Source organism: Caretta caretta, chromosome 20 (assembly GCF_965140235.1).
Source record: "Caretta caretta isolate rCarCar2 chromosome 20, rCarCar1.hap1, whole genome shotgun sequence".
Classification (NCBI taxonomy): domain Eukaryota; kingdom Metazoa; phylum Chordata; order Testudines; family Cheloniidae; genus Caretta; species Caretta caretta.
Window position 1 is genome coordinate 20,969,070 of NC_134225.1, and position 15,294 is coordinate 20,984,363.

Here is a 15,294-nt window from a genome sequence, read left to right on the forward strand (position 1 = left end):
TATCACTCCACTGGCAAAGCCAACCAAGAGGTTTGGCTTCACCAGGGCCAGTGTTTTCCAAAAGCGGTCGCTGAGCTTGGGTGCTTCTGTTTTGGGGGAATCGAGCTGAGACCACACACACTCCCCTGCCAAGTTTTCAGAGCACCCACATCTCCGTTTGGAGCTGGAGGCCCCCCACTGTCCCAGGATACACAGGTGGATTTCAGGGTGAAGACAGACATCGCCAAGCAGACATGATGGGACCAGAGGGAACTGGCTGCACCCAGTGACCCATGACCCCTAAAAGAAGATGGGGAGTGGGGCAAGAGACAACCAAGTGGCCTGTAGAAGACATGGAGATCATTACCATCAAGTTAGGGGAAGGTTTTGTTGACCTGTCTGGAAGCTGTTAGAAGCCCAGGAGCCAGGTCTCGTGAGCAAGTGGCTGTTGGCTGGTTATTGCCCGTCAGATGGCTTGGGATATTTAGACACCTGAGACTATTTCTGTCAGGAGGGGAGAGCTGAGAGGGAGAAAGACAGGCTACAACTTCACCAGATGGGCGCAAACAGATTGTCTGCGAATATGGAACAGTCCCTGGGCCAGCTCTGCGGAGATTCAGTGCGGCCGGCACTGGCGGGAGAGGAGAAGCATTCTGAGAGGGACCTGCCTACATCCCAGAGTACTGACAGGAGCAGGCCTCAGGACGACTAGGTTCTGTTCCCACAGGGGCCTAGCGCTCAGAGCGCAGGATGGGGCATCAGGAATCAGGAGGTCTGTTGCTACTTCAGGAAAGGTGTGTGGTCCAGTGCTTAGAGCAGGAGGCTGGGAGTGTATTTCCAGCTCTGGGAGGGGAGTGGGATCTAGTGGTCAGAGCAGGGTGCAGGCTGGGAGTCAGGACTCCTGGGTTCTTTTCCCAGCTCTGGCAGGGGAGTGGGGTCTAGCGGATTAGAGTCAATATTCCTGGGTTTTAGTCCTACCTCTGTTTGGCAGTGTGGTACTGGGAAAGCTACTGCCCCTCTCTGTGCCTCAGTTTCCCCATCTATAAACAGCGACCAGGTTATCCCATTTTCAAACTGCCCCTTATTGCGCCTCATGCAGCCATTTCATCCCTAGGCCCAAGGTTCATGCCCTGCCCTCCCAGAAAGATAGAAGTAGTGAGAGACTCCCAGATCTCAGGAGTCTGATTCTCTCCTCCTCCCCCTATCCCCTTGCCAGCTCCAAAGTGACATCCAGTGGCCAGTTCCATTAATCACAGGGGTAGCTTACAGCCCCTGGAGGCGGTAGGGAGAACCCAGGCATCCTGCTGCGATCTCCTTCGCTCTCGGTGGACAATCTGAGCCTGCGGTCATGTCCTGTGACACGGCCAGCTCTTGGAGAGGGGACATCTGGGAGCGGGAGGTGATTTCACAGGTTGAGGGGTCTGAACTCCGCTTTGTGGGGTGGGGCCCAAACACAGCAGAACCAAGTCAGATGGGGCGGGAGACCTCTTCCCCCACTACTGCTGTGTCTGGCGCTATATCAAAGCCTGCGGATGCAGGGATCAGGCTCTAAAATTCAGCAGATCGGGCCTATCTCTGGCTCACCCAATCAAAATAATGGCTGGGGGGTAACAGAGCAGCTCGGAGAAGGTGCGCCAGTCCCCAAGCCACACGGATGCATCCCCCACCCGGTACAGGAGCCCTCTAGACATGGATCCTTCAAGAGTGGCAGGCCAGGCCTGGAGTTACCCCTGTCCTGGTAGCGGGGGTCCGCCAGGCACCCATGGATGGGCCCCCCGGCAGCTTGGATGGCCTGCCCCTCTCCTCCCCAGCAGGAATGGAGTCCTGCTGCAGCCAGGCCTGGCTCAGAGAAGAATCCGCGGCAGGATGGAGGCGCCCAGGTGACAGAGTGCCAGCTAATGCCATCTGCCGCCGTGCCAGCCACGGAGAGGATTCCACCCATCTGTTCACTCGCTTGGATTAGGGAGAAGAAGGGCTCGGACTGGATTCCGAGGGGGGCCGTGCGTGCGGTTCCTTCCGCCCGGGGGAAGAAGTGGGACTGGGTCCAGACCCCGCTGGAACGGGCTCAGCAGGGCAGTGCTTAGCACCGAGGAGGAGGATGAAGAGGAGCTGTGCGGAGGAGAGAGGGGGAGGAAAAGCCCAGACGTGACCATTGTGAGCTCCTGTCTGACCCGTCTAACACAGGCCTTCCCTGGGCCCCGCTCCCTGCCTACAGGGTGAAGCTTAAGGAAAGGATTGGGGTGGGGCTGGCCCCCCAACTCCCCTATCCTCGTGGGGCAGACAGGCAGACCCCACTCCGGAGCTGAGTGCCATGAGCAGTATTAACCCAGGCCCACTGGGGCCTGGGAGTGAACAATGGGTGCTAGGAAAACTCCCCTCTTGGCAGTCAAGGCTGCAGCATCTGCTGCACTTCAGAGCCTGCGGCCAGTGCCTGCTGCGGTGACACCATGAATCTGCACATGCCCCGGCCACCCACTGGGCCCATCCTCCCAGCCCCCTTAAAAGCCTCTAAAAGCCTCAGTTCCCCGTGGCCTTTGCCACTGTTATTCCTGCCTTCTCCATTTCAGCTTCTCTGCCAGCAGCCCCCTGCTATCCTGGTTCCAACCTCTCCAGGGCTGGGATAGTGGGGGCTGTGGGTGGGGAGTGAGGGGCACCAGCAGAGCTGGGTGAGGGGCTCAGGGCTGGGATGGCAGGGGGCTGCGGGTCGAGATTGAGGAGCACCGGCAGAGCGGTGTGTATGGAGGAGCCCAGGGCTGGGATAGTGGGGGCTGCGGGTGGGGAGTGAGGGGCACTGGCAGAGCTGGGTGGGGGGCTCAGGGCTGGGATAGTGGGGGGTGGGGGTGGGCTGTGGGTCAGGATCACGATACACTAGCAGGGCTGCACTGAGAAGCTCACTCTGCACTTTGGCTTCCTCGGCCTGACTCTGCCGCCCCCCATCACCCTGTGTCTCAGTATAAATGAATGTCCCAACCCCCACCCCCGCAGAGATCCCCCAATGCCTCTGGGATACACAGCCCCTCACCGCATCCCCTGATCTAGCTTGTCATCCCAGCAGCACGACAACAAGCACTGGGGTTGGGACAGGCCCACGCAAACACATCTGCCAAGACAATGGGACCAATGCCATCCGGACAGGCCGCTTAAGGCCCGGATGCCCCCTCCCCCAGCCGGGCTTTTATTTGTGCGTGCAGGACTCCATGAAACCATCCCCCTGCACACACCCTGTGATCCTGTTTGCTCCCCAATTCCCACGCACCGCCCGGCGCCCCCTTGTCCTGCGGCCATCTCTGTTCAGCGGCCTCTTGACACCTGCCTGGATGGCTTGGCAGCAAGGGGAGCTCACAGCCTGAGGGGGAGTAAACATGCTCAGCCACGGGCATGGAGCCATGGGCTTGGAGGCCACACCACTGGGGAGGGGGCCACACAGGATCTAGAAGGTTGACGTCACTTCCAGCCGAGGAGTGATTTGTCACCGGGCTGCTCAGAACAAGGCCTGACCGAAGCACTGTGGGGAACATAATGTGTTTATGTGGGGGGAGTGAAGGGGTTGTAATGACCTGGACATATCCAGTGGCCCTGGAGTCTATTCCTGGCTCTGCCACTGACTTGTTGGGTGGCCTTGGGCGAGTCACTGACCCACTCTGTGCCGCAGTTTCCCCTCCTGCACTTTGTCTTGTTCATTCACTTGATAAGCTCTTCCGGGCAAGGAGTGTGTCTCACTCGGTGGGTACATCTACACGGGATCTGGATGATGGAATTTCCACTTCGAGGAGACATACCCACACTAGCTCTGACTGAGCAAACGTGCTAAAAACGGAAGTGTAGCCGCAGGGCGGGAGGCGCAGGGGGAGCTAGCCACCCGGAGTGCGATCCCTTCTGCAACCTTCGGGATGTACTTGGGCAGTTAGCTCTGTGCGCCACCACTTCTGCTTTCAGCCCCCTATCGAATCAGAGCTAGCGCTGGAAAGACCCATTCCAGCTCCAGCACGGCCCAGCCCTGAGCTCGGCCAGGGGCCTATGCAGCACCTGGCACAAAGGGGGCCTGATCTCCTTTGGGGTCTGCACCCCACCTGCCACAAAGGGGGCCTGATCTTGGCCAGGGTCTATGCAAACCCCAGCACAATGGGGGCCCTGATCTCAGTCAGGCCTCCTAAGCACTCCTGTAGTACAGCAGAGTTTAGTCAGATCAGGGCCTGGTGGGCTCACACAGCTGGATGTTTACACGGGTAAGGCTGAAGTGTGAGGGCCACGGAGACGGACCCGCACACCTCCCTCGTCCCCCGACAGGGCGGATGCATTGTTGGGGGGAGGAGAAGCATGTCTTGCTGAGGGCACTACTAGCAGCCACGCTCCCATCACGCAAAGGGAATGAGGAAATTCCAGCTCCTCCATGTCTCTCGCCCCGCCCCCGCCTCGCCTTTGGCTGCACGCTCCCTGCAGATGGTAGCCCAGGGCACTGGAGCGCTGGCTTCCTGGGGAGCTGGGGTTTGGAGCATGGGCAGACTGGCTCACCAGGGAGCTCCACAGGAGGAGCTGGGATCCGGTCTCTCTCGGGGCACCAGAAGGCTGATCCTGGCTCCAAAGCCTGGGAGCTGCCGCCTGTTTGGCGGATGAAGGGGAAGGGGAGGGGGATGCAGAGTGCAGTCTGCAACGTTACCAAATGTCCTGGCTACCATGCCAGAGCCGACCATCTGCCTCCCCCGGCCTGCTCCCTGCCCAGCACTGTGGCTGCCTGCCATGTCCAATCCCCACGAAAGCTACTCGGGGCCCCCCCGTTCCAGCACATCCAGGAACACAGCGGGGAGAAGACCCCCTTGCGATACTGCCAGCCGGAAGCAGGATCCCCGCTTTCCCAGCAGGGCTGCTGCTCATGGGCTAGGGAAGGAGCTTTTAATGCCAACATCCCCTGATTGCCAAGCAACCAGTTAGCTCATGCCCTGAGCCCCCAGGACTAGTAAAATCCCCTGGCACTTTTGGCAAGACTCAGGGCTGTTGCCAAATTCAGTCCTGCCTCCCTACACGCCCCCTGCTCCATTTCAGCTGGATCCAGCTGTCTGCCTCGCTTCCTGCCCCTGGCACGACTCACCCCAGAGGAGGCTGCATCCCAGCCGCTGGCAAAGGGAAGGGACTGCCAGGTGTGTCAGTCGATAAATAAATTAAGAATGGCAGCACTTATTTCAATTCACACACCAGAGTGTTTTCACCCCCAAGCAGCGGGAAGGGTCATTACCCTCGTTTTATTGATGGGGAAACTGAGGCCCAGGAGAGAGGCCGTGATTTGCCCAAAGTCGCTTGGAGTCAGGAACAGAACTCAGGTGTCCTCGACGCCCAAGCTAGTGTTCTAACCACTGAACTCTGCTGCCTGTCACCTCAAGCACTTCCAAGAGATGGCACCTGAATCAGTAAGAATCAGAGAGGGGCCCCAGGAGCTCCTTGCGCCAATTCTCCGCTGCATTACAATAACCAAGGAGAGCCAGAATTTACACTTCTACAACCTGTTCCTCTGCCCTCCCCCAGATCAGAGCCTGCCCCCCAGACCCCATAACCAGACAGACATCTTTTCCCATCATCTTCTGCTCCTTTTCTGCTGCCAACGTACAGCTGAGGCCTGTACGCTCTGCCATTCTGAGCGCACACACTGGGGATGGGAATTAACATCAAGCCAGTTTCACTGGAATCAGAGAAATAATTTACCCCAGTGCAAAGTGAAGTCGGATAATGGCAGGGCTCAGTCATCACGTGCCACCATCTGCGCCACCCTGATGCACCCACCCACCCCTCCCTGCTCCTCCTTGGGAGCCTGGGGGCAGGTCCAGCCACAGGAGCAATCCAGAAAAAGTCCGAAGGCTCAAGCCGAAGTCCACATTCCTTTCCCCAGGGTACGTTCAAAATCTAGGGCAGCCCTTCCCAGCTCGTACAAAGCACCCCCTTCCTGACCACAGCTCTCTCCAATAAACTAGCCTTATGAATGGCTCCCTGGAGGTCACGCCTTGACCGTGGCCATGTGACAGCAGCTCCCCTTTATAAAGGGCCCCCAGAGCCAAGTCCCACCCCTATTTCCGGTTCAACTGCATTTTCACGAGGAACCCCCATCCCTGGACATTTTCAAGATCAGGTTAGACAAAGATCTGTCCAGGATGGTCTAGAAATGCTTTGCTTGGTTCTGCTTCAGCCTAGGGAGGCCCTGTAGTTCTGTAATTCAACGCGTGTGACCCCACAACCGAACTCAGGGTCATCTGGAGGATTTTCTGGTTGCAGGGAGACCTGGCATAGGGGACTCAGAACCCCCTCCCCCCCCCACAAACACACACACAAAACAAAAGCTAGAGTCTGACCCCAAGTGCCTGAAGTTAGGCAGACCCCCCCACCCCACCCCCCAAAAATAGTCCCTGTTCTGGGAAACACAGCCCACTCCCTAATTAGGAGGAAAGGAGCCAGCCTTGCTACGTTCCCGTCGCCGTCATTGGGGGCTACTTGGCCGCGGATCAACCCGCATGCCTAGTAAATATTTCATCTCACGGGGCTGTGGCGCTGATGAAAGATTCAGAGAAAGCATCTGAGGTGAAGGCAGCAGGCAGGCAGGCTCAGGTACGAAGGACCAAAGCCCGTGGCAAGCTGGCCCTCCCTGCCCCAACCCGCGTAGCTTTTATCTGTCTCTCTTGGCCCTGCTGCTCCTCACTCGGGCCGAATGGAGGTGACGCAGGCCGAAGCACAGCCAGTAGAAAGGTCCACAGGGGAAGCCCGTCAAGTGCAGGAGATGGGGGGGAGCTGTCTGCGAAGAGTTGACGTGAGTTTTGTTATTTGTCTGCCAGTGCCAGAAGCCATTAAAATGTCGTCCTGTTTCAGAGAAGGGGGGTCTCTGAAGACAGGCACTGACAGGAAACAAATAGGCTTAAAGAGAGCAAAAGCGAGCAAAGGAGGGACGGGGGGGAGGGGAAGAAAGCCCCAGCCGGCCGCGCTCCTGCCACTGACAAATCCACTCATCTGAACCAAGGCGTTTAATTAGCTTGAAAAAAGGGATGTTGAGTTTCACTTATAGTGTTCTGGCTCGGCCCAGCTAGAGGGGGCCAGGGCAGGGGAAGCCAGAGAAAGCAGGGGAACCAGGGAGAAGTGAAGAAAGCAATTTGTCCTCCATTCTCTTCCACCACGTGCAATTCAGCAGGGAACATTATGTCATTAGTGTGGCTCTTAAGCTTCCCCGGCTCGCTCCCTCTCTGGGGAGAAAGTGGAAGGGGATGCCAGTGAAACAATTAAGTAAAAGGCAGTTTAAAGTTGGCAAACGCTATTCGGGGAGCCGGTGTCGGATCACGGCTGGTGGGAAAGCTCTGCCAGAGGCTGACGGCTGAAGGGTATAAAGAGCAGGGGAAAGAGAAGCAAACAAAAGATAACGTGGCCTCGAAATGGCACCATTGGAAACGGCTCCGGTTGTGCCAGATTAGGGGCTGGAGGCTGAGCTAGATGAAGGGGTAACAGTGTCAGATTTGCCTTTGTCCTCCCTGCTAGCTGTTGGGTAGGATGGTCCCGGGGCTAGGGCAGGGGCTCAGGACTTTGGCAAGCCAGGTTCAGTTCCCTGCTCTGTCACAGATCTCTTGGGCATATCATGTGGCCTCTCCTCTGTTGCTCACCTGTACAACGGGGATAATAATATTTCCCTACTTCGTGGATGGGTTGTGAGGATAAATACTTTAAAGATTGTGAAGTGCTTTTGAGATCTCCATTGCTGAAAAGTGCTATAGAAGAGCTATGAATCATTATTCATTTTCCAGTCACTAATAAGATCCCATATCTCTGTCACTAGGGGGCGACAGGGATAGTTCTCTGATCCTCTTGCCTTCTGTTGGATGGAATCAGGACTGTTCTGCCATGTGTCATATGCCCTGTACTGTTATGGCTAATGAAGTGACTTATTTTTGCTCAGGCTATTAGCGCTTTGGGAACAAGGAGGATCCAAGCACTAGTGCATTGGAACAGCTTACCTAGGGTTGTGATGGATTCCTCACTGGCAATTTTTAAATCAAGATTGGATGTTTTTCTACCAGAGAGGCTCTAATTGAAAACAGGAATTAATTCAGAGAAGCTCTCTGGCCTGTGTTATGCTGGAGGTTAGACTAGATGATCATAATAGTCCCTTCTGGCCTTACAAGCTATGAATTCCTGAAGGTATCCCAATGTGCGGCATAGCCACAACTCCAAAAGCCCCAAGAAACCACCAATTTTTGTCACAGTATCATTCGGAAGCATCTTTCACCTGAAGGTGCCAAGCTGCATATGCAGGGCTCGTTCACTGGCTGCTGAAATGCAGCCACTTCTGGTGGGGACAGCACATAGCTTCACACGGCAACCCCCCAAAACATCTTCAGATAGCAATAACATTTGCAACTGAAATCACAGTGTGGAAAGTTCGGGAGGCAGAATTTAATTACCAAAGCTGGATACAGGCCAGAACACCAGGGTTAACACCTTGACTTTTAGGAAAAGTGCCTTGGGATATTTAACAACCACGGGTGCCCACCCTCCTCCCAACTAATTCCAGCACTTAAAACCAGTACAAGTAAACTGAGTGCGAGAAAATTCCTGACATGAGTTAACACTGACTCGGAGGGGGCTGTGTGACAATCAGACCCCAATTATAGACCTGCGGAGGGGCAGGGGGGAGTCTGAGTTTGGATCAGCTTAGCAAAGGGATCATTAGTATTACACTCCCATAGAAAGGCACAATTTTTCCAGCACAGCGGTTCTGGTGTCTCATTAAAAGTCATCAGGCTCAAAGCAAACAAACCACTGCATGTCAGTTTGGGTTTTATGGGGAGAAATAATTGTTCCCACAGCCCAATATGTGTATAAAACTCACTCATAAAACTCGACCTAGCTTTCCAGAGGCTGCTCAGAATAAGGTGTGAGGAGGAGGAGGGGAAAGCCATTGTTCCATTGTTAGTTTCATAATAGGGAGAAGGAAGAAAACCTTAAAGGAAGTGGAAAAGCGAAGAATGAAATATCTAGGAAGGGAAATCAACATACTAAGGGCTCATCTACCTGAGGAAATTTACAAGCATTTAAGTTTATAAGTACCTGCCTGGGGAACACAACTTTGATATTGGGCTCTTCAATCTAGCAGTCAAAGGTCTAGCAAAGGCTGGAAGTTGAAAAGCTAGACAAATTCAGACTGGAAATAAGATGCTAATTTTTAACAGTGAGGGTTATTAACCATTGGAACAATTTACCAAGGCTTGTGGTGGATTCTCCAAGGCTGTAGATTTTTAAATCAAATTGGATGTTTTTCTAAAAGAGATGCTCTACATCAACAAGAAATTAATTCAGGGCAATTCTATGGCCTGGGTTATATAGGAGGTCAGACAAGATGATCATAGAGGTCCAATCTGTCTTTATAATCTATTTATACTTACACTGCTATAGCTCTCCCCGTATAACTCCCTGTTCAGGGACTGAGCTGTAGCTCAGGAAAGCTTCTGCTCAACTAAATTGGTAAGTCTCTGCGGTGCCACAAGTCCTCCTTTTCTTTTTGCGAATACAGACTAACACGGCTGTTACTCTGAAACCTGTTCAGGGACTCTTATTCCTAAAGAGGAGGGTATCTTTTTCCGGTTTAGCTATGTTGCTTTGGAAGCAGGAGTTATGTGGGTAGATCTATAATAGTATAATTATATCTGTATAGCTATGCCGGTAAATTTCCTAGTGTAGATACGCCCTGACAGTTCACACTGGATTTGCACTGCCACTGTGATATCACTTTCTCTTAGAACGGCGTTGGATGAAGCTCCAATGATGCTATACACAGGGTGTTAGAGTGGAGCTGATGACCCATTTGCAAAGGCCCAACGGTGTGGGTAGGTGTGGGTGTGTATGTGGGGGTGCGTGTGCATGTGCATCTCTCCTGTGTGTTACAGCAGAAGAAATGCAACACAAAACTTTTCTGGGGTTCCCTGAATAGGGGCCTTACCGGTAAACTTCCTGAGACAAGCTGGTACCAGCTGTGCTGAGCCTGGGAGTATCTTTCTTCCTGGCTGAGGTGGCAGGAGCTGCACCTAGGAGCTGCTCATGGCAGGAACTGCAATCCCGGGTCGGAATCAAGTGTATCCATCAGGTTACAAGATATGACATGGTGACATTTCGTGAAGTCATAAAGGTTAAAGTCCTTTCTCCTTTTCTCCTTGAGGCTGGAATACTCCAACACACTGGTATCTCAGACCCTGAGATACTGGTTCTTGATGTGACATACTTTGGCACTACACTGCCAGCTTGCATAGCAGGGCATCAGCTGGGGGTCAGCATAACAACACAACATTGCAACGTGCCATTGTCACATCGTCTTGCGAGGCACAGTTTAGCGGCGTTGTGGGGCATCGACTATTCAATTAGACACTAGCGAGCTGGTGTTTCATCTGGACACTGTGTGTCGCAGCCAGGACGTGGCAGGAGGCCGTAATGGTGCATGGCTGTTTCATTTCAATGGCGTGCTGTTGCACGAGGCCCCCACATTGTGAGGTGCTCGGTGTCCCTCCGATGCTGTTTCTTGTGACACCATTGTGCCATGAGGTAATGGTGTTTCATCTTCGTGCCCCATTCAGACAGCAGCCCACGCCATCCCATTGCCTGGGTGCTCGCATGTCATGCCAAGGCCACTTTCTGACCCAGTGCCCCGGCCTGAGCTCATGCCGTGTTCTAATGTAAATGGAACGCTGCCTGGGGGGGAAGGGCATGTTGCCACCTGTCCAGGTTCTCCCAGGGTCGTCCCTTCGTGGCGGGGGCTGGCCGGGGAGATCTGTGAGTCAGGGTGCAGAGCACACGCTGCCCCTGGCCGGTTCTGGGGGCTCCGGCCCAGCCTGGCTGTCCCGGTTTTTTGCTGCTCGGAGGTGGCCGCCCTACGGGGGGGGCGACCTGACGACACGTCGCCTGGACGTGACACCGGCTCGGCGCCAAGTTTGACTCGTGGCCTTCGTCTCAACTCAGCACCACGACGCCAGGCGACGACGGCGCCGCCTTGCTTCCAGGGCATGGGGAGAAGAGGCCTCAGTTTGCGGGTAAATTCCCCCACCCAGTGCCCTGACCCCCTCAGCCCCACTTCCGGTGCCCACTGCCCCGAAAGGCCCCACTTCCGGTCCCCACTGCCCCGAAAGGCCCCGCTTCCGGTCCCCATTGACCCCCAAAGGCCCCGCTTCCGGCCTCCATCGCCCCACTTCCGGTCTTTCTGCGCCTTCCCGCAAACCAACTTCCGGCCTCCATCGCCCGACTTCCGGTCAGTGGAGGGCGAGGTGTCAGGCACGTCTCTGGGCAGCCCCCGCGAGTGCTGGCAGGACCCGCCCCGTGAGGTCACGTGAACAGACAAGATGGCGGCGCCCATGCGGCGGGCATGGCTGGGGCTGCTCCGGGCCGCGCTCCCGGCCGCCCGCCCCTATCACGCCCCGCCCCCGCGGCGCAAGCCGGGCGGCGTGTACCGGCCGGACCCCAGCGATCCCCTCACGCCCCTGTGGCAGCTGCAGCCCGCCTACGAGGCCAAGCTGTACGGGCGCCACGGCTCGGCCTCCGGCGTGGACCCGGCCCGGCTCTGGCCCAGCCCCGAGAAGCTGCAGGAGCTGGAGGCCGAGGAGAGGGAGTGGTTCCCCGGGCTGAGGGAGATGGAGGCGGCGCTGGACGCGAAGGAGCAGCAGGAGGAGAGGCAGCGGGTAGAGAGGTGCGGAGGGGGCTTGACCTGGGGGCCGGAGGTCTGGGTCCTGACTGCCCTGGGAAGGGGCCCTGAAACTTGACTCATTCCTGGGGGAGGGGGAGGACCCTAGTCATGGAGGGGTCAGGGACCCCAAAACCTGACCCAGTTCCTGGGGAGGGAGGACCCTACTCCAGAGGTGGGAGAGATGCTGGAACCTAACCCTAGTCCTGGGGTGATGACCCCTATTTGGGGTGTGACACCACCCCCTCCCCCCAACACATTGTTCTAGGAAATGCTCCCGCCCCACTCCTATGAGCAAGGTCTCCAGGCCCAAGACCTGCCCTCAGGGAAAGGGAATGGTGACCTCTGTCGCCCCACCCCAAATTACAGTGTAAGGTTTGGGAACAGCAATGGCAGTAGAGATACAGAGAGTCTCCCCCCTGTGGTGGGTGTCTCACTGCTGGCTTGTTTGCCCTCCTGGCAGAGAGAAGCTGATTGCTGCCAACATGGCCAAGATGCCGCAGATGATCGAGGACTGGCGGCGGGAGAAGGCGGCACGCAAGGAGAAAGAGCGGGAGGACAAGGCCCGGCGGGAGCGGCTGCTGGCCGAGGCCCAGGAGCGTTTTGGCCACAAGGTGGACTACCGCAGTGCCAAATTCCAGGAGCTGGTGCAGGAGATGGAGAAGAAACAGCGCAAGGAGCTCAAGCTGAAGAAGAAACAGCTCAAGGAGGAGGCAAAGAAGAAAACTGCTGCTGACCCAGAACCTGTTCCTGTCTCAGCTGGTGGGCCTGAACCAGCCTAGGGGGGCACATGATCTAGGAGCCTCAGATTGGGTCAGTGTTAGAGCCACAGTTGTCACTGAGCTAAATTCTGTTCCCAGTGCGTGCTAGAGGGGGGCTGAGCAGGGAGCTGGTGGCTCAGATCTGGAACGCCAATCATGCTTCTTGGAGCAGCAAGTCAACACCACCATTTACTCTAACTGGGGTGGGGTGCGGGGGGTGCAGCACTGGGTGAATAGGCACTGCACTGCAAGGTCAGCCCCAGTGTAGGAGCTGCCCCCTGGAGTGTGACAGGGGGCGGGGGCAGCCTCCCTCCCTGCATGTACAGCCAGCCAGCCAGCTCAGCCTGGGTTCTTCAGCCACCCCCGCAGCTGGACTCAGATCTGTGCACGGGCCACCTAATGGAGTTTGAGTAAGGTAGAGGGAGGTCATTGGAAGGTCCTGCTCAAAAGCCCTAGGCTCCCCCCAACTTCAGATTGGGAATGATACGTTGTGGGGGAGCTGGCATTACCCTACAGAGCCCCGGGACTCCCGAGTGAATGCTGCTATCGCAGAGAGGGTGATGACCACATGGTGACTGTGTTAGTAATGTAACCACTAGGCTCCTTTCTCAGCCAGTTCTGCCCCTACCAAGCCAGCAACCTGAGATCCCTGTACTTTGTATGTTGAAATAAAAGGCTCTGACTAGGGCCTTGGCTGCCTGGGACTTTTCTTTATCAGCCAGTTCTGATCCCAGAAGGTTCTGATGTCTCTCCTGGCCACAAATGTGCCTTAGAGACCACTGGTGCTTCTGGTAAGAGATGAGTCTTGCTTCCCCCACACCCATCTGTCCCCCCATGGGGTTAGTTCACTAGGATGCCCTTTTAACTTTCTGTCTTGAGCTGTCACATTCCAGCCCAGTGGTGGCTGCATTTCAGCAGTGGGCAAGTGACTCCTGTATATAATCGCTCTTAGCTAGGGCTTTTCATCAGTAGGTCTCAAATAGCTTTCCAAAGGAGGTCAGTATCATGACCTCTGTTTTACAGATGGGAAAACCAAGGCATTGGGAGGAGAAGGGACTTGCCCAAAGTAACGCAGCAGGTCAGGGACCCAGGGATCCCAGGCCTCATGACACCCAGGCCTGTGCTCTATCCACTAGCCTCCTTTCCCTACCTCAAGGAGCAGCACGATTTTGTTAGGAAGGAGTGTGATTCATTGATCTTTCATAGCCAAAATACCCATCCATGGCCAGTTCCCTGCACTCTCTGCACCTAGTTGCATTTTCTTCCAAATTTGGAGACTGACTCATACATGTTTCAGAGTAACAGACATGGCAAGGGTGTAACCAGACGCTTTGTCCTTCCCTAGAGCGTCGTTACACTCTAGGGAAGGACAAAGAATGTACCACCATACGCTCAAAGAATCCCTGAGCGTTTGCTCCTTTCTCTGCTTCAGGGGAGGAAACGTGATCACAGAAGCGTAGAGCTGGATGGGACCTCCACAAATCATCTAGTCCAGCCCCCATGCTGAGGTAGGACCAAGTAAACAGACTGGCCCTGTCAAATGTTGGGCCAATCCATTCATAAAAGCCCCCAAAGACAGGATTCCTCCCATGGAAGCCTATTCCAGAGCGTAACTAACTCAGAGGCAGGACATTTTTCCTGGTATCTAACCTAACTCCCTTGCTGCAGATTAAGCCCGTTACTTCTTGTCCTACCCTCAGGGAACATGAACAACTGATCCCTGTCCCCTTTAGAACAGCTTTGAAGACTGTCATAGGCTCCCCCTTAGTCTTCTCTCCTTGAGACTGAACCTGCACATTTTAGAAAAATGTTTCCTCATATTGTAAGAGTAGGGAAGACTGGGAGCCAGGACCTATATTAGGTACTTACAGGGCCCCATCCCTGAGGTATTTGAGCCCCTCACAATTCTTAATGTATTTATCCTGACACACACCCCTGTGAGGCAGGGCAGTACTAGTATCCCTGTTTTAGGGATGGGGAAACTGAGGCACAGCATGGTTAAGTGAGTTGCCCACAGGCAGTCTGAGGCAGAGCAGGGAATTGAATGTGGGCCTCTCCTGTGCTGAGTTAGTGCCCTAGTCACCGAGCCATTTCTTACCTTCTGAGTCGCTGAACAGCCTTGGCAAGTCACTTCCCCTCTTGCTGCCTCGGGGTCATGGCTGGGAACTGAAATTTGTGACTGTTTTGAAAGTGTTTCACAGTTCAGAGGACAGAGGTTTTCCTCCGCACTCTCTGAGCTGGTTTAGACACTTCACTCCCCCCTCTCCCATCCCTTTGGCATATTTCCTGAGCCGTTTCACACAGCTGGGACAGCTCTCCTGATCAAACAGCAAAATTGGTTTCCTCGCAACACTAGCAGCTGGGCTGTTGGCTTGGGAGACCCTTCTTTATGCAGAGCAGGTGTTCGCACGGTTGAAAAACAAAATCCTCCCTCACGGGTTACAGCTGGGAGAGCCAGGCCCAGCTGCAGAGCAAGGAATCCAGCTCTGAATGGCAGCTTTGCAGCCGGCAGGGGTGCACTTCCCACGGGGGCCGCTAGGAGGCAGCTGCTGCATCAGTGACTCAAAGCTGCTGACCGAGCCCAGTTACAACCTTATATCTGACCCCCTCCTCCCTCCCTTAAGGGAGGTTTTGTTTGCTTATTGGGGATCATGTGTGGCAATCAAGGGCTGACTCATCCCAGAGACAATGCTCAGGGCTTAGCCATGGTGGGGCTGGATGTTTACCAAGGCAGCAATTTCCGGTAAGGGGGGCAGTTGCCTGCCCCTCTCTGCCTTTTCATAGGTCCATGGGCTCCGCTTCTGATACTGCTTACAACATTCTCTGTTCTGCCATAACCTTGCTGCCCACCCACCCAACGAGTGGCCACGA

At 55.3% G+C, this 15,294-nt stretch overlaps 1 protein-coding gene across 1 annotated transcript; it reads left to right on the forward strand.

The window, feature by feature from the left end:
• Window positions 1-11,219: 11,219 nt before the first annotated feature.
• GADD45GIP1 (GADD45G interacting protein 1) lies at window positions 11,220-13,110 on the forward strand. The gene is made up of 2 exons (XM_048831923.2): window positions 11,220-11,668; window positions 12,126-13,110. The coding sequence occupies exons 1-2, from the start codon at window positions 11,325-11,327 to the stop codon at window positions 12,442-12,444; spliced, it is 663 nt and encodes a 220-aa protein (XP_048687880.1). The 5' UTR covers window positions 11,220-11,324; the 3' UTR covers window positions 12,445-13,110.
• The last annotated feature ends 2,184 nt before the right edge of the window (window positions 13,111-15,294 follow it).

Excerpts from the sequence above, each read along its gene's own strand:
- GADD45GIP1 (XM_048831923.2), top strand. The coding sequence starts at position 11,325 with ATGGCGGCGCCCATGCGGCGGGCATGGCTGGGGCTGCTCCGGGCCGCG. Across the intron at positions 11,669-12,125 it reads GAGAGGCAGCGGGTAGAGAG|AGAGAAGCTGATTGCTGCCA; the intron begins GTGCGGAGGGGG and ends CCCTCCTGGCAG.